Consider the following 26,079-nt stretch of genomic DNA (forward strand, 5'->3'; position numbering starts at 1 on the left):
TTTCTTCTAGGCCTTCTCAGTGGACATAGCTGGAATACACACAGAAAGAGAGACTATGATATATGCATATGTATAAATATATGCATTCATTTGTATATGTATGTGTGCATACATATACATGCATATCCATATCTATTTCTGTATCTTTACATACATGTATGTGTGTGTATAAATACACATGTAAACCTAGCCATGAGTTAACACTGATACCGCCAATTCATTCTAGCACCACAGAGTTTATTTTCGTTTTCCTCCTTTCCATTTTTATAATTCCTTCTCCAACAGTGAAAGCCCTTACTCCTGCTACCCCCAACATCTTTACTCATTTGCTGAATCCTAGATTAAACAGAAAGTAGTTTCAGGATTGTTAACCCTGCAGCTACAGAAAAGAAACCTACTTTCAAATGTGTATTTAAAACACTGTACATACTTAGTGGGATATAACCCTGAGTGGCTGAGGGAGAGAAAAATCTTGCATTGTTTTTGGTAATTATGTTTTGAGTGAGTTGTAATGGTTTTGGTTTTCTGAAAATATTACATTATGGGACAAATCAAATGAGTAATGATATTGGTGTGGTTGAAAATTGAGTTTTTCAAGATGATTAAGGAAATACCGATGTGAGGTTGATGAAATTAAAATCCCTCAATCATAATTTGAACTAAAAGTATCAGTATGACCTCATGCTGTATTTTGTCTTATATATGCATACGTTTATATACACCATATACACACAAACACTTCCTATATTTGCCCACTGAGTAGGTCCTAGAAACCATGACCATTCTAGTAGCAGTGACCAACCCTAGGGCATCCAGATTGTTGTCTCTTAAGTTTTCTACTCCTGCCTATGGCTAGACTGTTCGTTAGCCACTTGCCCCACAGCCTGGGCAGAGAGAGGAAAAATAAGCTGTTCCCACGCTATGAAGACCTTTGCTCTGGTCTTCCTGGTGGCCCTGCTCAGCACAGAGAGCCCAGAGTCTGTTTTGCTGACCCTGCTTGGTGGCCTCACATGTAAGCTCTTGCCAGTCAGCCATGTGCTCCTTCCTCAGTGGGGTCTGGGCCTCCCCGTAAGTGACCACCGTTGTTGAGTCTAAGAAAGTGACAGTAGAAAACAAGTCCTGCCTTCCCTCCTGCCCCAAGAACAACTTGGTAAACCAGGATATATTAGTCCATTTTCACACTGCTAATAAAGACATTCTAGAGACTGGAAAGAAAAAGAAATTAAATTGGACTTATAGTTCCACTTGGCTGGTGAGGACTCAGAATCATGGCAGGAGGCGAAAGGCTCTGCTTACATGGCGGCAGCAAGAGAAAAACGTGGAAGAAGCAAAAGCAGAAACCCCTGATAAATGCATCGGATCTCATGAGACTCATTAACTATCATGAGAATAGCATGGGAAAAACTGGCCCCCATGATTCAGTTGCCTCCCCCCGGGTCCTTCCCACAACACATGGGAATTCTGGGAGATACGATTCAAGTTGGGATTTGGATAGTGACACAGCCAAACCATATCACAGCATATGCAAATTTGGGGCACCAAGATGAACGTCAGGCTTTCTCATTGCAAGGAGAACCTCTGTAACACAGTGGGCCGAGTAGCAGGAGATGCCTGGGATCTACCTTCCTTTAGCCCTGCCCTGATAGTCATTTCCTGTACCCACCAACCCTAGTGGCCTTCTGTCCCTGTACTCTTACTGAGCTTCTTGGTCCTTGAGTCACTTTAGTAGTAAGTTATAGGAATTCTGGTGTCATTTTCAGCCATGAGGTTAGGGGAAGAATGTGGGCAGCGAATGGGTGGAGGCTGCCGTATCCAGAGATTCTGGTACCAGGTGAGTCCCTTATGGGCAAACATAGAATTCCTGCTTAGACTCATCCCCTTTCTATGGGCCCAGTAACTTCAAATCCAACTTAAATAGCCTGGCCTCAGACATGGGAGCCCCATTGCTTGATATTCTGATCTCCAGGATCAAGATCATGGGGCAGGAGCAGGAATCCAAGGCTCCAGTCTTGCTCTGCCACTAACTCACAGAGGAGCAAGGGCTGCATTTCTTACTGCTCTGGGCCAAGGTAAGTGAGGGCCCTGGGTGTCCAGTGATACCTGGAGGGCTCACTCACATGGCAAGGCTACCCCTTCCTCTCAGTGTCAATAATCACCCCTCTGCTTGCTTTCTTGGGGGAAAAAACATTCCCACAAAAGAAACTAGGACTCCTGGAAACAAAATGGCTGAAGCCAGGTCTGGGCAGGAATTGTACAAGAGGAGTATGGAATATGTTGAAAGCAAAGGAACTATCAAAAGACTTTGATATAACAAACATAAATGTACACATATTCATATCTATTTCTGTGTGTATGTATACGTGTGTATATATACATACACACCTAACCATGAGTTCATACTGATACCTCCAGTCCATTCAAATACGACAGAGTTGATTCCAGTCTTCCTTTTTTCCACATTTGACTAGGTCATGTTGAAAGAACTCAGCCATGGGCCAAATGTGAACAGCAATAAGAATAATAACTGCAGTGCAGTGAAACATGGCAGATGTATTTAAATGTATGCCTTCATTGTATTCCATAAAGAAGTAATTTTAAAAATTTCATTGGATCTCTTTTTGGGATGTTATTTTGGAAATGTCAAAGAGAAAGAATCAAAGATCTAGTTTGTCACTCTTACATGAACTGTACATTAGGGTAGCCCCTGATGAATTAACAGATCTAGGCAATGATCATCAATTCAGAAGAAAGATGACCAGATACCATTTGCCTCTTGATGGACATTTAGACACTACCTATGAAGTACTCTTGCCAGAAGTCAAATATTAGACTGATCAAGTTCTAAGGTAGAACTCCTAATTTAGAGACAATGCAGGGAATAAAGGCACCTATTCAGTGACAGCAGAAATTGAATTGTTTTTAACTGTGGCAATGGTAATAATATATATTTTACAAGAGTCGGTATCTTTAGAAATGGGTATTGAAATATGTAAGGATGGAACAGTATGACACTTAGAATTTACTTCCTAATAATCTGGGAGGGTGGAGTGCAGTAAAAATAAACAAGATTGTTCATAAGAAGTCATTATACTTTTCTATATGCTTTTGTATGTTTGAGAATTTTTATAGCAAAATTTTAAAGTGCTACCAGCTCTGAACCATCTTCCAAGAGTACAGGAGAGCATCCTGGGAATGAGTGCCACTCATGCACAGACAACGGCAGGGGGAGGGGGGAGGACACCATGTCCTTCTCATTGTTTTATCCCTGGCGCACAGTAGTCAGTACACAATGGGAGAAGAAATGAGTGGCCACAGAGGTGGCAGCCAACTTTCGGGTATGATTTCTCTTCTGAAATCAGTCCTGTGACTTGTAACCGAGAGCTGGCCACTCACACAACGTAACATTTAAGCACTCCCCTATTCCCAGGGCTGCTGTTGTTATATTTATGGTGACATGATGCATATGACCCTCCTTCTTCCCAGGCTCAGGCCCGATGTCACCGCATAGGCCAGAGCAAAGCTGTGAAGGTGTATCGCCTCATCACTCGAAATTCCTATGAGCGCGAGATGTTTGACAAGGCCAGCCTAAAGCTGGGGCTGGACAAGGCTGTTCTTCAGGACATCAACCGAAAGGGTGGCACCAATGGGGTGAGTGTGATGGGCCTGCTCTGGAGTCTTAAGGGGCATTGGTCGCACAGCCCAGGCAGGCTTCTCTGAGCACTGTTTCGGGGTTACTTTCACTGCATTGAGCCAGCCCTCACATAATTGTTGGGTAATTCCCTACAACAGGGTATTATTCAGAGTCAGGTCTCTGTGTTTTCTGAGTGGATACTGGAAATCCATAGAAGTGGTTATGAGATAGGTTTGCCCAGCATGGTGTGACCTATCAGTAAAGAAGTTTTAACCATGCCCATTAGAAGCCAGTAGATCTTAACATTGTATTTGTTACTATGCCTTATCTCATACCTCAGACTTTGAGCTTTGAGAGTGACTGGGACCAATTTAATGTATGTCCCCTCAGCCCCTAACAGTGCTCGACATATTAAAGACATAAGGTGCTGGATGGTCAGTAAATGAATGAATAAATTAGCAGCTTGAAATAAGACAGTTAAAATATTTTTCCCCTTCTAGGGGGATAAGAATTGCAACTAAGATTCTTAAATGTTCTTAAAGTATAGACAAACAAAGCAGAATATCTCCTTAATCTCTGAACTCAGGGCATCAAAGATTGATGCTTAAACCTTCTAAATGAGTTGCCTTTAGTCCAGATGTTCCATATCCTCTTAGCTATGCATATGTTGCTAAGTATAATACTTCAAGTTAGTCGTACAGAGAGTCATGGAATTCCCTCTTGTGATTGATATAAAGAGAACCAGATTCTTAATTAGAACCAGAAGAGGGTGTTTGGAACCCCATTTCCTGTTTTCCTCAAGAGTTGAGAAGATCACATTTGTCATGGGATCATTTTTTTTTGCTGAGAAATGACATCATTTCCAGTACTAATATACGTATTTATTTAATAATGAATAAATCATTGTTCTTCTGCTTGTTTGGTACATCTGGAGGTTTTTAAAGGTACAGGCTCAAAGTAAACTATAAAGATGTCAAAAATACCATCTTCAGTGCTGCATAGTTGTAGTGATTTGTGACATTTGATAATAACCAACGTCCTGAAGAATGTTAGGGACCTTGGATCATGTGCTGGGCTTTACTGCAGAGCTGCCTATAGAGGACTGTCTGCCTGCCCTCCCAGAGTATCGTTAACTGGGTTTTCATTAGCTGAAGTTTGTTGCCCACGTCCTTTGTTCTTCTAACATGTAGAGTTCGTGGAGGAATGATGTACTCAATCACAAAGACCAGTTTTGAGGCTGTTTTCCTCCTATACATTTTCCACTTTGTGAGTAGCCTTTGGTAACCTGTCCAGGTTCAGCAGCTCTCAAAAATGGAGGTGGAGGATTTACTTCGGAAAGGTGCTTATGGAGCCTTAATGGACGAAGAAGATGAAGGCTCCAAGTTCTGTGAAGAAGACATAGACCAGATTCTGCAGAGGAGAACCCACACCATCACCATCCAGTCTGAGGGGAAAGGGTCCACTTTTGCCAAGGTATAGGGCCTTCTCTCCAGAGCTGTCGGGAGTGGGAGAGGAAAAAAAAATGTTTATTCTCTGAAACCCATTAGCAGGGTTTCTGTTTTTCTGAATGCAAAGCCTTGAAATTGGTTGCACATTTAGTCTGCATGACTGTCTAAAGAGGTAGATCCTTAGAGGAAGGAAGTCTGAATAGGGAGTCAGGGGCTGTAGAAAGAAGATGCCACTTCTCATCTTTGAGAGCTGATCTTTAACAGACAGAATAAACGCTGTGTTCCCAGTTGGCTCGGTTTGCAAGGACTGCTCTGAAACCTTCCAGTGGACATCTTGATTCCCTCATAGAGCACTTCTTGATCACTGTTAGAGAGTGGAAGCTCCAATGAACGGTCCATTCCCCAAACTCAAGCAAGTAGTTTGTTTATTTCATGGGAAAGAGATTTCACTTAAAATTCTCAGCTTCTAGTCTGGGTGACTCCTCTGCTGTTTCGGTCACTGTATTTAGAACTTAGCAGATCACTCTCAGGTTTCCCTAACCACAGCCACTGCTGATTCCTGTGTGAGCTTTATAATCTGTTTGATTAAATCTCCTGTTTGGTAACATCTGGAAGTTTTTTAGTAGGATATTCTGTGTTTTATAAGCAGAGTATGGGTGAACTATCCCTTGTTTCTACACTTCATACTGCCCACCCAAGTACCTTTTCCATAGCAGACATTGGTAACTGCTGCACTAAAAGAAAAATCTAGAAAGGTTTTAAGAGTTAACTCTTTCATAGGGAACTAGACACCAGGTGGCACATTGCCATTGTCTCTGGGGTTTGCCTTCCTGCTTCCAAGTTTGAGCTCCAAAAAAAATGATCCCTTCTGTTGAAATTGTAATTTTCTCACCCAATCTTTAAAATAAATGAATAAAAAAGAATAGCCGTGAGATTTTCACGTTCATTTTGGAAGCTCTGTTAGGGTTTTGATTTTGAATGTCAATAGATAATATACTTAGGTTTCTCCTGTATTTGAAATAACACAGGTGTTTTATTAGTTTGTACTATGTTTAAGCACAGTTTGTTAATTCTTGTCTTCTTCACAGGCTAGCTTTGTGGCTTCAGGAAACAGAACAGATATTTCCTTAGATGATCCTAACTTTTGGCAAAAATGGGCTAAAATAGCTGAACTAGACACTGAAGCAAAGAATGAAAAGGTACAGCATAATAATATTTTATTCCATGGAACATTCACTTGTGTCATGTATGACAATAAATTCCTACACAGCTCAAGTTATTATTTACTCTTGAGTCTTGATTCTTAAATGATATTTGTACCATATTTAACACATGCCTGGCACATAGACAACACTCAATAAATATTAACTGTTGTCATTTTTAAATGACCAGTCTGTTGGGCACCTGGGAAATTAGACGAAGGCAATTAGAACTGGAACTAGATACATGGGTCAAGTTCAGATCTCTGTCTCAAGCCAACAGTCTATCCCTGGCATGTGACCATTTTATTTCTATTTCAACACTTCCTGTGAGAGAAACTTCACACATAATAGAAAGAGGGAAAAAAGCGTGACAAAAGTTTGTTGGCTTTACCTCCATTCTTCCAGTGTCTCATGTTTTCTTAATTCTGAACATGAGAAAAAAAGTGGGCTTTGGAATGAAACCAGAGTATGCCTTTGGATGAAGTACATGACCCCCACCGAGATGAGTAGAAAAGGAGGTGGTGAGGCCCACACTGGGGCTATGAGGTAACATTTGTGGATATAACTGGCACCAGTGCCCAGCCCACTGTGAGGCATCCCTTAAATGTTAGTTTCCCTTCCTTCATCTCTGACCCCGTCACCTCACTTCAGGATGAGTGTCTTCTCAGGTAAGTATTGAACTTACCGTTCCACAAACCCAGGAGACAGTCCCTGCTTGTAGTTTGGTAACCAGCACCCAGCCAGAACCACCACAGGTTGCTTAATCTACCTTCTTTTCTCCTATAAATAGAAATGCTGATTTTCCTCTTTTAAGAAGATTCTCTGGTCCCCTTTAGTAACCAGTTCTAAGTGTTTCACAGTGTCACAATCAAGAAGCTACAGGACAGTGGGTGTGTGCAGGACAGTGGGTACAAGCAGGGGAAGAAAGTACTGTGGCCCTATAGCCAGGCAGAAGCACTTGGAGCCTTCTGATTTGGGAAGCACCGTGACCAAAGCAGGGATAACACTGGACATACACTATCTGGGCTATGTGGAGGAGTAGTCAGGAGGTTAGCCTGGCTTGGAGAAGAGGGATAGGGGGAAGAAGTGAAGAGCAGGGAACAATGAAGACTAGGGAAGACAAATGGCCAGGGGGGCCATCAGAATGAGGGAGGCTCCTGAGCTGGAGATGGTATTTTCAGTGAAAGGCAAAAGGTTAGTAGATAGAACCAGTGGAAGGCAGATAAATAAAGCAGGAATATGCATTTGTCTTCAGAAAGTTGCTGAGCAGATGGAATTCTCTGGTTTGTCTTGTCTCCAGAGTGCAGACTGCTCTCTGCATGCTGGGCAGAACAGCTGGGGCTTCACCACTGCAGTCTTTGTTGGCAAGAGCCGACCACCACTTTGGTCACTGGGGGGGGCCTTGCCTGCCCACATTCCGGGTAGAGTGACTGCAGAAACAGCAGATGGTGATGAGCAATACTGGGGGCCAGGGAACACACCAACTTAAGCAAGTCCCAGAGAATCCTCTCTGCTTGTCCTGTGGTCATGGAGACAGCAGGTGTGCTGGGAAGGGAAGAGCCTTTTGTGCTGGAGGATGAGACAGGGGCATGTTCTCTCCCAAATGTGTCCTAGGGATACACTTGTGCACTGTGATAGGAATAGAGAGAAGAGGACTTTCTTCCCAGTAGTCCTCTCCATTTCCAGGAAAGCTTAGTGATCGACCGACCTCGCGTGAGAAAGCAGACCAAACACTACAATTCATTTGAGGAAGACGAACTCATGGAGTTTTCAGAGTTAGACAGCGACTCAGATGAAAGGCCCACGAGATCCAGGCGCCTCAATGACAAAGCCAGGCGCTACCTCCGAGCCGAGTGCTTCCGGGTAGAGAAGAACCTGCTCATCTTTGGGTGGGTATTGGCTCTGCTTGGTTTTGTTGTTGTTATTGTTTGTTCCCCTCTGTTTTTTAGTCCCTGAGATTTGTCTAGGATGTCTCTCCAGTCCCCTCTGGAATTACAGGGCAAAGGGGGATCTGTTGGAGCAAGAGAGCACTGTGCTTTCTGCCCAGAATCCCTCTCAGCCACCGTGTGCTCTGCAACCACAATGCAGACGTGCCATGATTTTCTCATACACTTGTCACAGAAAATCTCTGGTACTAATTTGCTGTCTGGTACTGATTTCCTGCTTCCCCTCATCCCTCAAGGATATATAAGGAGTCCACACAATAGATTTTATAGTCAAGGCATAATTCCTGCAGGGCTTTGGCTCTGGTAGAAATCAAAGGTTCAGCTTCTGTGAGCTCATCATTACTTTTGAATAGTGCTGCTGGACTCTTTTAATTCCAAATTTATTCCCTGCTCCCAGTATTTTGGTTCCTCCCTCTTTAACATTGTAGTGGCCATAGGAAGCACTCAGTGCCCAACATCCAGGTCACCTTAGTGATACTTGGTGTGCCACAATCCAGTGGTCCTCAAAGGCCTTCCGGGACAAAGCCCTCGGGATGATTAACAGACCTACAGAGAACAAAAATCATGTATGGCTCTTGTTTCTCCTTCTATGGGGAGGCTGCATGCATGGCCTGGCCCATCCTTCTAATACCTGTCTGTATGTCCACTGTCAGCTGGGGCCGGTGGAAGGACATCCTGACTCATGGCCGATTCAAGTGGCATCTGAATGAGAAGGACATGGAAATGATTTGCCGTGCCCTCCTGGTGTACTGTGTCAAGCATTATAAGGGGGATGAGAAGATCAAGAGCTTCATTTGGGAACTGATCACACCTACCAAAGATGGGCAGGCCCAGACCCTCCAAAACCATTCAGGTGAGAGGTGGCAGGGCCACGCCTAAGAAGCAGATTCCCATGCACTTCATTCCCTCTTCCTCTGTGGGGCTGTGTGGCTGTGCTTTGGGGGACTTCTCTTTCTCGGGTGTTTTTCAGAATGTTACCAGTGGGAAAAGATGATGCTTTCAGTTCTGCCTCAGAATCTCCCCCCTGTTACTACCTGTGATATTTTGTTTAAGTACAACTGGGACCTCTTAAAGTTTCCCACATCCAGTCCTGCCCACAAACCTGTCTCATGCGAGTTCCACCTCTGAATTAGGGACGCACACCTTGTGCTCTGTGACTTGCCTTATGCATTTCACCATCCTGTCCGTTTCCCACCTCTGTCTGTGCCTTCTCTTACGCCACACTCCTTCTTCCCTGTCCTTGGCCAACACACCCCTTGAAGTTTCAAGTCAAATGTTCCTTTTCTCCCAGGCAGGTTGTAAGTTCCCAAAGGCCACAGGTTAAGTTACACTTTCCTTAATCCCTACAGGGTACTTGGGAAATCTTACTGACTAAATGGTCCTGGAGTTTACTAAGGAGGAAACCAGGTGCATGGCCTTCCCACCACCACTACCTATGGGCTGAGGAGTAGGGTCTGCCATCCAGACCACAGCCTGGTTCTGTTTTTACCCCAACCCAGCTCTGAAACCCATGTTTAACCCTCCTTGGCTCATCCACTTGCCCTGTGCTGTCTTTCTGTTTCAGGCTTGTCTGCCCCAGTCCCCAGAGGGAGGAAAGGGAAGAAGACGAAGAACCAGCTGCTAATCCCAGAGCTAAAGGATGCAGATTGGCTGGCCACCTGCAACCCCGAGGTGGTCTTGCATGATGACGGCTATAAGAAACACCTCAAACAGCACTGCAACAAGTGAGTGTGCCCTCTCCCATACCCTGGTGGCAGCCTGGCTCAAACTGCTTCAATTCCTGGGAACTCCACAGGGAGGCCACTTCATGCTCTTGTGCTACTTCCATGCAAGGTCTAGAAAAACCAGATGTGTTATCTGTGGTCTAAAGTGGGTCAGAATTCATGTTGCAGCTCCTGTAACTCCTTTAACAGTACTTCTGCCCTCCCACAGAACCTGGCCCCTCTGCCATTGCATTGTATATACCCCTGAGGATTTTTCTGTTTTGACCCTCAAAAACCAGTCAGGTCATCCTCTCCTCCTGAGGCCACATTAACAAAGGCAGAACATTGGCCTTGGCCACTGCTACTCTCAGCCTCCTCTTCCAGTTTGCTGTTGCCATTCATGGCCTTCAGTTCTTTGATAGGCATGCATTTGAGATAGTATTCTTTGTATCTGTAGGCTAACAGCTGGGATTGGGTGGGGTGGAGACAGCAAAAAAACAGTGATTGAAGATGAAACTTTGTTCATATGTAGTTTAGTCTTGGGGAGTTAGGGCATTCAGCAACAAAACAGTGGCAAGTTTGCATGTGGATATTTGCATCACTCTGTAATGTATTTGACCCTTGGAAACTATCTAATTCATGTCAAGGTCATGCAAGAGTTATCGTTCCAGCATTCCTTGTAGGTAGTGTGAGGGCCTCTGTTTGCACACCTCTTGTAATCAAGAGTTTATTACCTTATAGGTTAAGAGCTTTTGCTTGGGTTTTCCTGCCTCCCTGTAACATCTTCTTAATTATTCTGTAGTTGTTGGGTTGTGGGTTTTTTTTTTTTTTTTTTCTTCTACAGATAAAGTATAATCCTTTCTCTTGATCCCCTCAAATATTTGAAGATAAGTTTCATGCCCAATACTGTAAAAAAAACTATTGTACATAAAAGTACAGGTTCTTCAGAGATAGCAGTAAGAACTCAAAATGTCGTTATTATCACCACTATATTATTTTAGCCATGAAATTGTCATCAAAAGAAACTTTACAAACTTAAAAAGCATTCTTTCAAATCCAAGCTAATAGCAGACAGGATAATGGTTATCCACTGGGGGTGGGTTAGTAACCGGAAGGGAATGCCAACAGGACTTAAGGGAAAAAATTCTGCTTCCTGATCTGAATGCTGAATATACACATATGTTTTGTTTGTAGAAATTCTTTAAGCTATATGTGTGTGCAGTGTGCACTTTATGGAAGTATATTTTACATCAGTAAAATACTTTTAAAAGAAAAAAGGATATATCACCACCCAAAATATTAATGGGTTGTTTTCTTTGGCTAAACCAAGGGTGTTTCACACCTGCTTCAGCTGTGTGTCCCTTTGAGTTCAGACACCAGCTGGGAGGAGGGGGCTGTCTATGAGGAATTGCCCATCCTTCCTCTGAATTGATTTCCCTCCCATTCAGAGGAAAATTGAATACTATTGGCTTTAAATTCTGTTCTCTCATGTGCAGGTATTGTCAGACGTCAACACATTTGTTTCTCTTTATAGAAATGGAAACAGCTTTCCCTGTCTTATATTTTCAGGAAAGCCCTGCTGTAGTTGAGCTAAGTCTTAGCAGGCAGAACTCTGACATTCTGTTTCAGTTTTTACTAAGGAGGCTGTCAGCTACTACCATGTACAAATAAGGATTGGCAGTGGTTGTAAATTCTTAAGAGTTCTTATTCTCTGGGCTTTGGAAAAAAAAAAAAAAAAAACAGGCCAGGCGGGGTGGCTCACTTTGGGAGGCTGAAGCAGGTGATCACCTGAGGTCAGGAGTTCAAGACCAGCCTGGCCAACATGGTGAAATCCCGTCTCTACTAAAAATACAAAAAAATTAGCCAGATGTGGTGGTGGGCACCTGTAATCCCAGCTACTCTAGAGGCTGAGGTAGGAGAATCGCTTGAACCCAGGATGGGGAGGTTGCAGTGAGTCGAGATCGTGCCATTGCACTCCAACCTGGGCAACAGGAGTGAAATTCCATTTCAAAAAAAAAAAAAAATCTCAGAATTATTTGAGTTGATTGACAGTTGAGATAAGAAATGGTGTACCAGAGATACCAAGGATTCTTTCCAATCTGTAAGTTCTAACTTTATGTATTTCCACCTATAACTTGAGCCCACAGCAGCACTGTCTACCCAGATTTAATAGATAGAAATTATGCTTTGTTAGAGACCTCACCCCTTTGTCTTAGTCCATTTTCTGCTGCTATAACAGAATACCACAGACTGGATATTGGCTCATGGCTGTGCGGGCTGGGATATCCAAGAGCGTGATGCCAGCTTGTGGGCAAGGGTCATCTGACGGCGAAAGGCATCCCATGGCAAATCTGCATGGGATACATAGAGAAAATGTGGCTGAGCTTATTCCTTATCAGGAATCCACTCCTGTCATAACAGCATTAACCCATTCATGGGAGCAGAGCCCTCTTGACCCAATCACTTCTAAAGGTCCCACCTCTTAATATTGTTACAATGGCAATTGTTTCTAACACACGAACTTTTGGGGGACACAGTCAAACCATAGTACATACCCTTCAATGTTAACTTCTTTTGAATAGGCAATACATATATGTGTTTAGAATCTCTTAAACAAAAGTAGGGAAAAGTAAGTTTTCCTCCCACCTCCGGTTCCCCTGTTGTTATCTCTAGAGTCAACCACTGTCAACCTGGTTCTTCCAAAGATACTCAGTGCATGTACCAGCATATGCGAATGTACAGACACTTTTTTCCATCCTTAAAATATCTGTGATACATATTGTTTGATCCCTTTTTAAACAATTTATTTGGAGATCAGTTCTTATATAAGCTTATGTAAATGGGCTTTCATTTTTAATGGCTAGCCTTCATTTCTGGCTGGTATTGAGCAAATTACAAGCATTCTTCTAAACCTCTTTACGTCCCTGAATAGGAAGCATTCCTTCAAAGTGGTCTGCCCTATGGTCTGGTCTACATCTGCCTACCCTTCCTTTTACCCTGTTTTTACACGCATTGAACCTGGGCCCTCACTGTTACCTCCTGTGCTTTCTTTTCATGGTTGGTGTCATTTCACAACTAGACTGCTGTAGCCTCCTCAAGAACAGGGTTTAATTTACTTTTGTTATATACCTATAGCACCAAGCATGATGCAGGGCATATAGTAGTTGTCCAACAAATACTTGCTTAATTGGTTTGTCTGACACGTTTGATGCATTCCCATGGAGCCTGAGTATGGGCCATACAGAATAAAAATGAATTGAGCACCTCAGAAGAGAAGATGTATTTCCATGAAAAATAGACACCTGCCTTTATTCATTTAACTGTGTACAAGTGAAACTTTGAAAGCACCACTGTTGACCTTACTCACTCGTCAGTAGCAGGCCTCTCGGAAGCCCATTCTGCCTAAGAGGTCACTGTGGCCACATGGAAGGGATGAGTACTCTTAAAGATGGGAAGCGCTGTCTGTTCCTGCGGCCCGCTATGGCTCACAGGATGGTCTAACAGATAACTGATGCAGTCATTTTCTTTTGTAAAATGGGAATGATCATAATAACGTCTGCCATAGTGTTTTGTTTTTCTAGTGCCTTCTCTTCTATTACTTCATAATATTAACTACATGGGAATGCCCAGAATTTCCCAGTGTTAACTTGGGGATGTGGTTCACAGAATTACGGGTTCTAATATGTTTACATTAATGGGTTCACCTTTAATAGAGTACTTCTGCGAGTCCGGATGCTGTACTATCTAAAAGCTGAAATCCTGGGAGAAGCAGCTGAGAAAGCATTTGAAGGAACTCCTGCCAGGTAAAACAAATCAAACAACATATCAATGTTAAAGAATTGATACAAAATGCCTATTCATGGAGCTGGCCAAACTTGCCTGTGCTTAAAGAGGCCCATGTTCCTCCCACCCCTTGCTCAGGACCAGTGACCCGGATGGGAGAACAGGCAAGTAGAGTAAGGACAATTCATCAGGTCATCTACAAATAAAATAAAGGAGAAAACCATTTCTTAGAAACCTAGCACTTGATGAGTTAGTTCATCTTATTTCCCTCAAAAGTGTTGTAAATTTCCTTTTAAAACAGTCATTTCTGTACCTTAAGTGATTACAGTAGAATTAGTGTCAGTTCCTGATCTGGCATGTATAGACTGGAAGTTTTACCCAGAATCCCATTGTTGGCCTTAGTATTCATATACATACTTCCTTTATTTGCTAATCATATTAATAATACGTGCGGCCTATTTGATTTGTTGCATGTTAGTTTTGCAAATTAGTGTTTTGAAAGCTATAGAATCCTGTGGGAGTATCCCAAAATTTCCAAAAGTAAGGCTACTAGGTTCTCAGCGGTCACTTAATAAAGCTGTCAGAAAGTCCCAGTTTATAGACGGGATCACCAAATACAGTTTGCTAGCTCTGTGCACGCCTGTCATTCCAAGAGAATACCAAGAGTGCTGATATTTGGACTTTGTGTTGAGATTAGCTGGGGACATGGTTTATTCTTTCTCTTGCTTTCCACTGAGCAATACTAGTGCCTTTAGGGGTCATAGGAGCACTAAAGTAAGAAAGAGGGACATAGACCACCCTACCCATGGGGCAACTTGTAATCAGAGCCAGGCCTCTCAGCAACTGTTATCACTTTCTATGCCTTCCAGAGTCACTATTGTAATTTCCAGCAGGGACAGGGAGTCTATGTGTTTTGGTAGACAGGTTCAATTTGAGTCATAGAAATGCGGCAGAATTCAGCCTGATTATTTCCATCAGGTGTTACCTGGCAGCAGTACTCTGAATTTACTCTGTCATGTGTAGGAAGTCATAGGTGGTAGCTGGGTAGAACACAGAGAGAGTAAGTCCGCTGCCCACCCTCTTTCTTCCTCTGCATTCCTCTATCTCTCACTCTCCTATTCAGGTTGACTATCTTATTGTGGAGAAATTGCCATGAGGCATGAACAGCAGTTCATTCCAGAAAAGTCATTCAGCCATGGCTCTGTGCAGGCAGAGCCTTGGGTACTGGAAAGGTGAGGGCCGGGAAACACTATCCCCACAGAGGGAGCTGGGCCTGGCAAAGAGCAGTCAGTACTGTGTCACAGTAAAAGCCTGATAGAAGAAACTTCATAGGCAGCTGGAGGGGGAGGGAGGAGCCATCCAGGTACATGCTATTCCCTAAGCCCCAAAGCTTTAAAGAGCAAGGAACTGTACTCAGATGAATGAAGACAATGAACTTAGGATGTATGTGAGCTCTCAACACATGGACAGAAACTCAGAGAGGGGCTAAACTCGCATGTCTGTGCCCTAGAGTGAGTTATGTGCATCCCTCTGGCCAGGAGCAATGCAGTTTGTGATCAATTTTGACCTAATAGACCACTGCCAGGAGGTGCCACCTGTTATGGCAGTCAGCCTCTGAAAGGCCCTCCTGATATCCCCAGTTGTTGCAGTGTGGACTTTTGTTCTCAAATGGTGCTTAAGATCTCTACTTGTTGAGGCAACATACTGAGCCAAGATGATTTGGGCACTGTCTTAAACATTCAATCATGTATGCATTCAACTGTTTGGGGAAGTTCTGCCTTCAGAGGTCCAATATATCAATGGCCTTTGCTGTGGTTCACATGAGGTGCACATCAGAACTCCATACATGTGGATCTCAAGATGCCACCCTAGACCAGCTGAGATTGGGTTCTCCAAGAGGTGCTTCAAGACTGTGTAACTGGCTCAGTCAAAGGTAGAGCCCGGAAATCAAGCACTTATGCTTAAATCACTCCCTAAGTGATTCTGATGCAAAGCCCTGGTTGAGAAACAGTGAGCCACGGCCTTCCTAACCCTTTTGTTTATTGTTACTTTAGCATCTCAGCATGTAACTAGGACTGTAGCCTAATACCAGGGTTAGGCCAGTAACTTTTGTGTTGTTTTGAGTCTACGCCCTTCCTTCCCTAGGGAGCTGGACGTGCCTCTGCCTGACATCGACTACATGGAGATCCCCGTGGATTGGTGGGATGCTGAGGCCGATAAGTCCCTTCTCATTGGCGTGTTCAAGCATGGTGTGTATTTCTCTGAAGGTGTTCCCTTCTGGATCAGTTTCCCCCCGGAAGGATGAGTTCAGATGCTCTGACTAAGCTCAGCATGTTTCTGCAAAACTCCTCCATCATTCTCTTACACATTCATCTTAGAGAGCAGACCCTCACCACTGCCCCCTTGGAATTTCCACCAGATAAATATATGGCTCACAATAATAGTATGAATATTATATTATTAGGAAACATTAAGGCCACAAAGAACCTGTTTGGTGTGTATCTTCCTCCCTTGCCTGTCCATGCTGTCAGATATGTGGCTGCCTCTAATAGTTCCAGTGCCTGGCACCTAGTAGGCACCCATTGTTTCTTGAATGAAGGAGTAAATAAATGGTGGGAAATGCTGAGTTTCAACATTTCATATATGTGTAGAATTCTAAGGTCATTTTAGATAATCTACATATTCCTAGTGTATATCTTTTACGCCATTGGCATTTTAAAAACTAAGCATAGAAGATAAAATAGATGATCTTTTTTAAAAATGTGGTAATCAAGCAACTAAAAGGGACTGAGAAGTTTTCTAAACACTTGGAAAAACTGAAGTAAGTGCCTCCTTTCTTCACCTCTAGCAGTGTTTTAAACAGCTGCCCTTGCTTTCAGCCAGCTGCCAGCCATTAAAATGAATGATGAAAGTGTCAAGTGATAGTCACCCATACTATGCCTGATACACACCTTCCCTGCCAGGTGAATCGACAGAAACTTTTAAATGAGGAGCAAGGCTTAAAGTGAAAAGAGTTAGGTATGCCTGGCTTTAGCTGTCAACTTCACTACTTAGTAAATGTGTGACATTGGGCAAGTCATAAGCTTCTCTGACTTATTTTTCACATATACGATGGAGAAGGTATAGTATCAAAACAGCCTACCTAGGGGCTATTTAAAGATTAAATATTACATTAAATGTAGACCACCTAGAACAGTGCTTGGTACCTAAGAGGTGCTGGGTGCTATTCCACTCTCCCATATTACTCTGCCTTTGGAAGGTTGTTAACTTTCTAATGCATGCTCTTTAAAGGGAATTCTTCAACTTTTACAGGCTGACCAGCTACACTTAAGTAACAACCAGGCCTATATATATTTTAATTTGGAATCCACTCAAAATTTGGATACTGGTATTGAGAGTGCAGTGCTGCTGAGAACCCTGTGTCAAACCACTGGGGTTAGACTAAAGCAGTGCTGTCCAGTAGAACTACATGCAGTGATAGAAATGTCCTAATTCTGCACTGTCTGCTGCAGAAGCCACTATTGAGCACTTAAAATGTGACTAATGTAACTGAGCAAGTGTATTTTTATGTACTTTTAATTAATTTAAATTAAATAGCCCCATGTGGCTAGTGGCTCCTCTGTTGGACAGTGCAGGAATAAAACTCCGCTCCAGAGTGGAAAGAAGTGTGTGACCTCCCTGTTAGTCACAAGGTACCACAGTGCTACCCAGACTTGGTTTAATCTAGTTTTGGAAGGACCCCAGAAGATGACAGGCTGCTAAAGGCACCCAGATTCCAGAGTATCTGAATTTGGTGTGTGTGGGAAGGCCTAGTGACCCTAGGTCTCATTTCAGTGGTGGTTTTGGGGCACATTGCCAAATCCCTGCATGGTGAGAACATGCTGTGAAAAGAGAAGTCCCAGCAGCATGACAGGTAGAATTTACGTGCTGCTACTTCCTCCTCCATCCCAATACACCCACCATAGACATACCAAAAGCCAAGGCGAATCAGGACTTGGAAGATATAAGGGAAAGTCCCCAAGTGCAAAAGTCATTTAAAGGCAGAACTGAAAGCTTAGGGGCCAATATGATAGTGGACCAGAGAGACTGGAGTTTTAATACCCACAGAAATGGGAAACATGACCTTGAAAGGGTTGCCCCTCCAGCAAACGGAAGCAAGAAAAAGCTCTCTAGCCCAAGAAAGCAGAGCTAAAGAAACATATCCCTGAGAAATAAAGAGATGAAGACATGAAAGAGAAGATGAGACATAGAAGACAGAGTGAAGTTGACATCCACGAGGTGAAACAAGACATGCCCAGAAAATGCTACCAACAACCCAGTAAGGCAAATCAATATCACATGGTCTGTGAGGCACAAAACACAATCTGGAAGAAAGGGGGTTATTACACAATGATGATAGATATAACTCATCAGGAAGATAAAAATTAATATTCTCATGCAAAGGACATAGCCTCAGAAGGAGGTCCAAGTTCACCTCAACTGGCAATCTGAGAATCTGAATAGAATTGAGTGATGAAGCATCATCTTAACATCTCACAGGTGTGACCACCTCGAAAAGACAAGTTATTATTGGTGCTCTACCTTTTAGTTTCCTAACCCTAATCACGGTTCCAGGTATTAGGATTAATCAGTAGCTCTCTTAGTCTCATACTGAAGATAGAGTCAACCCAGATGATCCATAAGGTCATTCCCAAACTCTTCTGTTCATTGAAGCAGTTTTGCAGAATATAAATTAATTTGCGTTTCCCGATCACACAATGTTAAGATAATACTTCATCACTCAATTCCATTCAGATTCTCACAGATTGCTAGTTGAAGTGAGCTTGGAATTTATAGCTAGGGCTGAGGGGCAGATGCCTTGAAGGTGATTTGAACCATTTCTAAGTGTCTTGTTGTACAGGATGAGTTTAGCAGATAACGGTATAAAGACAGAAGAAGAAACAACCTCTATTCTCATGTGCTTGGAGACTGATCCTAAGCCATAAATCCAGACTTTACATAAGGCCAGATCAGTTTAGTTGGATTGTTACATTGGAGTCAACTTAGATGAGGTTGGACAGATGCCTCGTGGGCCCATCCTCCTTGGCACCCTCTAGGCTCCGAATCTGATCCTGCCCCTGGCGGGGTGCTGTCTATTCCATGATTTAAGGTTTAGACCTGTCTTCATCTAGGTAGCACATCTGACCACCCCTTTCTTTAGTAAGTGGCGAAGTTGATAGCTAAAGCCGGGTATACCTAACTCTTTTCACTTTAAACCTTGCTCCTCATTTAAAAGTTTCTGTCGATTCACCTGGCAGGGAAGGTGTGTATCAGGCATGCTATTCTTAGAGAGCAGCTTATAGACTAAGTGAGAAGAAGCAGGCAGCCGACACCCCCTCACAGGCCTGTCACATTGCTGTTTGTCTTTGTATTGCTGTTGCAGCTCCTACTGGCCTCTTTTCAGGACAGTTGATAAGGTTTTCTAGGGGACTGAATCAGTCACTCTTCCTTGCCTCCAGCTTCACAGCTAATTGAGAAATAAAAATACAGAATCTGCCTCTAGGCTTCAGATCTACACATGACAAGAGAAGGTCTACAGAATAGAACCTTGCCCAGGTCAGGGAAGCATCCCAGCCTGCTCCATGCCTGAACACAGAGTGTGAAGGTGTATACTCCTGAACAGTTGGCCTCCTTCAGTAGTAAGGGGACAGTAAGGGAAGGATTTCACCATCTCACCTGTCATATAAATTACCCCTCTCATCATGAGAAGCAGGTGGAGAAACTGGCTGGAATCTGCTTCGGAGCAGGAGTATTGGAGAAGTTTCTGTTTTGATGTGAGCTGAGGCAGGAACATGGGGAAAGGGTGAGAGTGGTTCTTCCTACAACAGTGATTGGAAGAGAAAGAATGTAGGCAAAACCGACTCATCTGGCCAGTTGTTTGTTGAGTCTGTACAGTATCAGGCTCTTTGCTAGATACTGGCTAAATAATGATGAGTGAAACAGATACAGGTTCTCCTCCTAGGAAGCTCATGACCTCATAAGAGAGACTTAGGGCAATCAAGTAATTACCCTAAAGAATAAGTGAGTAAAGAACATAAGGCACCGCAGAGCTTCTCGTGCCAGGTACCTATGTGGGCAGCACCTGTCGTGGAGATAGCAGGAGAGTCACTGTGGATTAAAAGATCAGCTACCCATAGCTCCTGAGGAAAAAGAACCATGTGCTACCTACAGCGTGAAAGATACAACTGCGTCAACAGTGATGCAAGAACAAACCAAGATAGAAATGAAATACCAAACGCAGTAAAATCAGGTTTGTTTCTGAGACCCAGGCTCGTTCTCACTTACACTCAGCTCTTCCATCTCCTGTGATGGGGACTCCCTGCCTTTTATGTGGCCAAATGCTGAGTGTACATGAGGTTCAATAAAATAAGAGTACATTAAATAAGAGCACATTAGGTTCAATAAAATAAATCCTCACACATAGACTTTATCAAACTGAAAAGGGGGATTATTTTAATTGTTTTGCTTCCTTTTTGAGGCCCCTCTTCTGGGTCAAAACACTGTTGTTAACTTTGGGATGTGGTGAGGAGCAGTTCCAAAGCCCTGGCCAGCATAGATTAGGATTTGTACTGAGTTTGTGATGCAGAGGCCACAGGTCTGTCTTAATCCAGTAATCAATCATCATAGTTCTCTTTATATTTCAGTCCTGCTTTCCTTCATGTTGTTCAGCTTCCCTTTCCGATATGTAGGATATAAATGAACTATAAGGAAAAAAAATGAACTATAAGAAAACAAGGGTCACTAAAGACATAACAAGGTATCCAGAGTTGAGGATGGGGGAAGAAGTTGCAAAACCAACTGACAAGAAGCAGCAAACATGAGACTTGTATCTATACAATTGCATCTTTTCGAGGACACTGAGTATTTCTGTAAGCCATTGTTTGTTGGTCAAACACTACTGAAAGGTGTCTGCTTTTAGCTCTAGGATTTTTCCCTGATAGTCTTATAGGATCTTATTAATCTTAAATAAGTACTTTTTGTGTTTGTTTTGTTCTTTACTAAATAAGGAAAATAAAAAGACTAGGACCCAAAGCAAATGTTGTGAGTTCTGATGTGACTTCTGGCATTTCTCACCACTGTTTTTCAGGGTATGAAAGGTACAATGCCATGCGAGCAGACCCAGCACTTTGCTTCCTGGAGAAAGTTGGGATGCCAGATGAGAAGTCCCTTTCTGCAGAACAGGGTGTTACGGATGGGACCTCAGACATTCCTGAAAGGTGAGAAGTCACGTAGGCCAGCACTGATGTGATGTGCCATGCCACTGATCTGTGACCCCTTCCTCATATACCCAGCACTCTTTGTGTCTCTCCCTCAGTGTCAGGTATCTCCCTACACCTTGCCGCAATGCCATTGTTTTTCATAATTGCTATTTGGTTACACCCTACTCTGCCTCAGACCTGCTCTTGGACTTCCAAGCACTTTGAACCAAATACTGGTTTCTGTTCCTCATGAGTTTTCCAGGCTGCCAAACCATGCCCAGCTTTCTAACCATGCCCATCTCTTGTCTGGTCAGAGGATTCCTGTGGAAGAGCTCAGACCTCTATACCTGACAGAAAGCTAAGAACAGACACAAGTACGGCCTTCCTGACTTTGAATTGCAGTTCCTCAGATGAAATTCCAATACTGTCTAAGAATTGCGGAGTCCATGACCAGGATGACCATCGCTCCTTGATGGCGATGACATTTCAGCTTGTCCATGGATTGTGTGCAAAAAAATATGGAAGGCATCTCCTTTGACTCATTTTTATTTACTCTTGACATAAATACACAGGAAAGCTAAATAAATGGCTAAAAATTGTAGTTATCTGAATTATATATCTATATATATTTTTGAAAACGTAGCATTTATCTCTTAGCTTATCTCTTAGGATTTATCTCTTAGTTTCTCCCCAAAGGTAGCAGATACTGCTTTGCATTGTCCAGGGCTGTGGCCAGGCCTGAGAGTGTGACACTGCCAGGAGCCCCTATTTGCTCAGGCCAAGAAAAGTGTTCAGTGCATTTTCCATCTGTCCTTAGTCCCTAACCAACACTTCAGCTGCCCCAGCGTGTTTCTTGTGGACAGATAACAGAGATGCATTCTGGGAGATATTAACAAAGGCCCACGTGACTGGCGATTCTCATGTTACATTCACTGATTCAGGGAAAACACTCCCTGAATGCGTGCCTGAAGGTGGCATAAAGGCTTTTTTTTGTGGGGTGTCTTTTCTTTCTGTGGTTAAGCAGTAAAGCCAGGAGCTTATCTTGCCTCTAGAACTTGAGCAGCAAGTACAAGAATATTTGGGACAGGACTATTTCAATCGAAGTCAGTTTTTAAGGGAATCTTTGTAAAATAGGGAAGCATCAGCAATAGTTAAGCTCACAAAAGAGAAGACATTAGGCAGCTGACCTAGCATCAAGGGTCTGATGGTAACAAGGGGAAAATGTCCTTCTTAACCGGTGGCAGCAGACCTCCCTTCCAATGATTGATTTGTGCCAAGTGCGATTCTGTGGGAAGATCCATCGTACTGTGACCAGGGAGCTGCAACATTAGGCCTCATTTGGGGTGCACAGCCTTCAGTTTCTAGAGTGTGTGCTTTTATCAGAGTCACATGTTCAGATGACTCTTGATGGGCAGAAATTACCTTTTTCAGAATTTGCCTGAGTAGACGTGAAGCTGGAGCCTCATGCCCGCCATCTCAGTTGAATAAAGGTCCTTGCCTGTAGAATTGATGACTGTTTGGTGATAGTTTCTCTCATTCTCAGTGTCTCTTGAGTTCTCCCACAAGGGAAGGAAAAACTAAGACTTGGAATGCCTACAGAGGAAGGGATCTATTGTCAGCCCTCTTGTCTGTGGATGCAGAACTCTCAGATACAGAGGGCCAATCAAGGATCTTGATCATCTGCTGATAACTGGTATCCCTGAGGATCCGAGAACCAATCCTCCATGGCTGCAGAGGACTGACTCAGAAGTCCCCCTTTATCCACGGGGGTACCTGAAATTTCAGATAATACCAAACCCTGGATAAACTGTGTTTTCTCCTCTGTAAACATACCTGTGGTGAAGTTTAATTTATAAATTCAGGACAATAAAGGATTAACTACAATAATAATAAAATAGAACAGTTATAACAATATACGGTAATAAAAGTTATATGAATGTGATTTCTCTCTCTCCCCCAAAATATCTGAGTATTTTTGGACTGTTGGTTGACCAGGGTAATTGAAACTGTGGATAAGGGGGACTAGGTAGTATGTGATGCCTTTTTTTTTTTTACTTTTATTTAGAGGCAACACAGATAAAGAAGACAATGCTGAGGACAAAGTAGATGGCCTCCAGAAACAAACGGTGAGTGAAATGTGCAATTTTAGTCATCCACACTGTCTTTCATATTAAGAAAGAAATCCCCATCTTGGTAGTGATCTGGGGGAACTTGATTGCATTGCTACAATTACGTTGCATTTTCCCCAACATTTTATTATGAAAATTTTACATGTACAGACTGCATTGCATTTTTATTGTAATTAAACTTTTTATTCTGAGATAACTGTATATTTGATATGTAGTTGTAAAATATAATACAGAAATCACATATACCGTTTATCCAGTTTGCCCTCATAGTGGCATCTTGCAAAATTGTAGTACAATATCACAACCAGGATACTGATATGGATTGAGTCAAGATACGGGACATTTCCATGACCACAAAGATTCATCATGTTGCTGTCTTATAACCACATCTTCTTCCTTCTGCCTTCACCCCTCTTTAAATTCCTGGCAACCACTCATCTGTTCTCTATTTTTTATGATTTTGTCACTTTAAGAATGTTCTGCAAGTGGAATCATACAGTATGTAAACTTTGGGGATTGGCTTTTTCACACAGCAAAATTCCCTGGGGATTCACCTAGCTGGTTGTCTGTATCAGCAGTTCATCCTTTTCTCTGCTGAGTAGTACTGACCACAGTTTGTTCAACCATTCATCCATTGAAGGACGTCTGCATTGTTTCTATCTTTTGACTGTTAAGAATAAGTCCTCTGTAAATATTTGCATATAGATTTTTATATGAACATACATTTTTATTTCTCTGGGATAAATGCCCAGGAGTGTAACTGCTGGGTCATATCATGGTTACGTATTTTGTTTTTTTAAGAAATTACCAAATTGTTTTCCAGACTGGCTATACCATTTTCCATTCCCACTAGCAATGTATGAGAGATCCTCTTTCTCTGCATTCTCCATCCTCACCAGCATTTGGTGTGGTCACTAGTTTTTACTTGAGCCATTCTGTTAGGTGTGTAATAATACCTTGTTGTGGTTTTAATTTGTGATGGCTAATGATGTTGAACATCTTTCATGTGTTTAGTTGCCATCTGTATATCCTTTTCAGGGAAATGTTTATGTCCCTTGCCCATATTCTAATTCCATTGTTTGTTTTAATGTTGATTCTCTAGAGTTCTTTATATATTTTAGGTATTAGTGTTTTGTCAGATGCGTGGTTTGCAAGTATTTTCTCCCACCCTGTAGTTTGTCTTTTTAGGGAGGATCCCTTGAGCCCAGGAGTTCAAGACTAGCCTGGGCAACATAGTGAGACCTTGTCTCTACAAAAAATAAAAAATAAAAAAAAATTTTAAAGCAGTTGGCATATTTGTGGGCTCTATTTCTGAGTTTGCTGCCCTTTTCCATTGATATAGTTGTCTTTTCCTCTGCCAGTAGCACGGTCTTGAGTGCCATAGCAATACCATAAGCTTTAAAATTTGATAGATTGATACCTCCCACTTTTTTCTTCTTTTTCAAAATTGTTTTTTTGCTTTTCTTATTCCTTTGCCTTTCCGTATAAATTTTAGAATAATCTTATCCATAGAAACTGTTGCTGGGATTTTGATAGGCATTGCATTAAACCTTTGTATCACTTTGGGGAGAATTGACATCTTCACTGGGTTTTTATGATACTGAATCTTACTATATACCTCTGCATTTTCTGTTTTTTTTGTTTTGTTTTGTTTTTGGTTTTTTTTTTGTCTCAGGGTCTCACTCTTTCACCTAGACTGGAATGCAATGATGCAATCATAGCTCACTACAGCCTTGACCTTCCAGGCTCAAATGATGCCCCCAGCTCAGCCTCCCAAGTAGTAGGAACCACAGGCGCATACCACCACACCTAGCTAATTTTTTCTATTTTTTTGTAGAGACAGGGTCTTGCTTGCTGTGTTGCCCAGGCTAAGATTGAACTCCTGGGTTCAAGCAGTCCTCCCTCCTTGGTCTCCCAAAGTGCTGAGATTAAAGGCATGAGCCATTGTGCCCAGCCCTTTTCTAGCTTTTGAGGTGGGAGCTTCTGTATTATTGATATGAAATTTTTCTACTTGTCTGATATATGCATTTAGTGCTATAAATGTCTCTCAGCATTGCTTTAGCTATGTTTCATTAATTCTGCTGTGTTATATTTTCACTTTCATTCAGTTTAATGTATTTTTTTTTAATTTCCCTTGAGACTTCCTCTTTTGATTTGTGAATTATTTAGGTGTTTATCATTTAGTGTCCAAGTGTTTGGAGATTTCCTCATTACATTTCTGTTACTGATCTCTAGTTCAATTCGATTATAATCAGAGAACATATCTATATAATTTCAGTTGTTTTAAATTTGTTGTTTGTTTTATAGCCCAGCATACGCTATATCTTGGTATATGTTCACTGGGCACTTGGCATGCATTTTGGTTTTGTTGGATGCAGTATAGACATTGACTAGGTCCTGTTGGTTGATGCTGTTGAGTTTTTCTGTATCCTTGCTGATTATCTGTCTAGTCATTTCATCAGTTGTTGAGAGAATATTGAAGTCTCAAATTGTAGATTTATTTATTTCTCCTTTCAGTTCTGTCGGGTTTTGCTTCACATATTTTGCAGCTCTGTTTGGTGCATACATATTTAGAATTATCTGTTCTTGCCAGGTGCTGTGACTCACACCTGTAGTCTTAGCACTTTGGGAGGCCAAAGAGGGCAGATCACTTGAGGCCAGGGGTTTGAGACCAGCCTGATCAACATGGTGAAACCCCATCTTTACAAAAAATACGAAATTAGCCAGGCATGATGACACATGCCTATAATTCCAGCTACTCAGGAAGCTGAGGCATGAGAACCACTTGAACCCGGAAGGCAGAGGTTGCAGTGAGCCATGATTGCGCCACTGTACTCCAGCCTGAGCAACAGAGCGAGATTCTATGCCAAAAAATGTATAGAGAGAATTATATGTTCTTGGCAGATTGACCCTATTATCATTATATAATGTCCTTCTCTTGTCTCTGGTAATTTTCTTTGCTCTGAAGTGTACTTTATCTAATAAATTAATATAGCTAC

The 26,079-nt window shown here is 42.4% G+C and overlaps 1 protein-coding gene across 3 annotated transcripts in view; it reads left to right on the forward strand.

Moving 5' to 3' along the window:
* The window catches only part of CHD6 (chromodomain helicase DNA binding protein 6), a 193,934-nt gene that overhangs the window by 133,908 nt on the left and 33,947 nt on the right, over positions 1-26,079 (forward strand). For all 3 annotated transcript variants that reach the window (XM_032294922.1, XM_032294924.1, XM_032294923.1), the window contains 10 exons: positions 3,484-3,648; positions 4,925-5,104; positions 6,168-6,278; positions 7,968-8,170; positions 8,881-9,080; positions 9,792-9,951; positions 13,644-13,733; positions 15,859-15,962; positions 20,840-20,969; positions 23,017-23,077. In XM_032294922.1, the coding sequence (XP_032150813.1) occupies positions 3,484-3,648; positions 4,925-5,104; positions 6,168-6,278; positions 7,968-8,170; positions 8,881-9,080; positions 9,792-9,951; positions 13,644-13,733; positions 15,859-15,962; positions 20,840-20,969; positions 23,017-23,077 (1,404 nt within the window). The remainder of the gene's footprint in view (positions 1-3,483; positions 3,649-4,924; positions 5,105-6,167; positions 6,279-7,967; positions 8,171-8,880; positions 9,081-9,791; positions 9,952-13,643; positions 13,734-15,858; positions 15,963-20,839; positions 20,970-23,016; positions 23,078-26,079) is intronic.

The sequence above is a fragment of the Sapajus apella genome, unplaced genomic scaffold (assembly GCF_009761245.1).
Source record: "Sapajus apella isolate SASKATOON/1434 unplaced genomic scaffold, GSC_monkey_1.0 scaffold33, whole genome shotgun sequence".
NCBI classification, from domain to species: domain Eukaryota; kingdom Metazoa; phylum Chordata; class Mammalia; order Primates; family Cebidae; genus Sapajus; species Sapajus apella.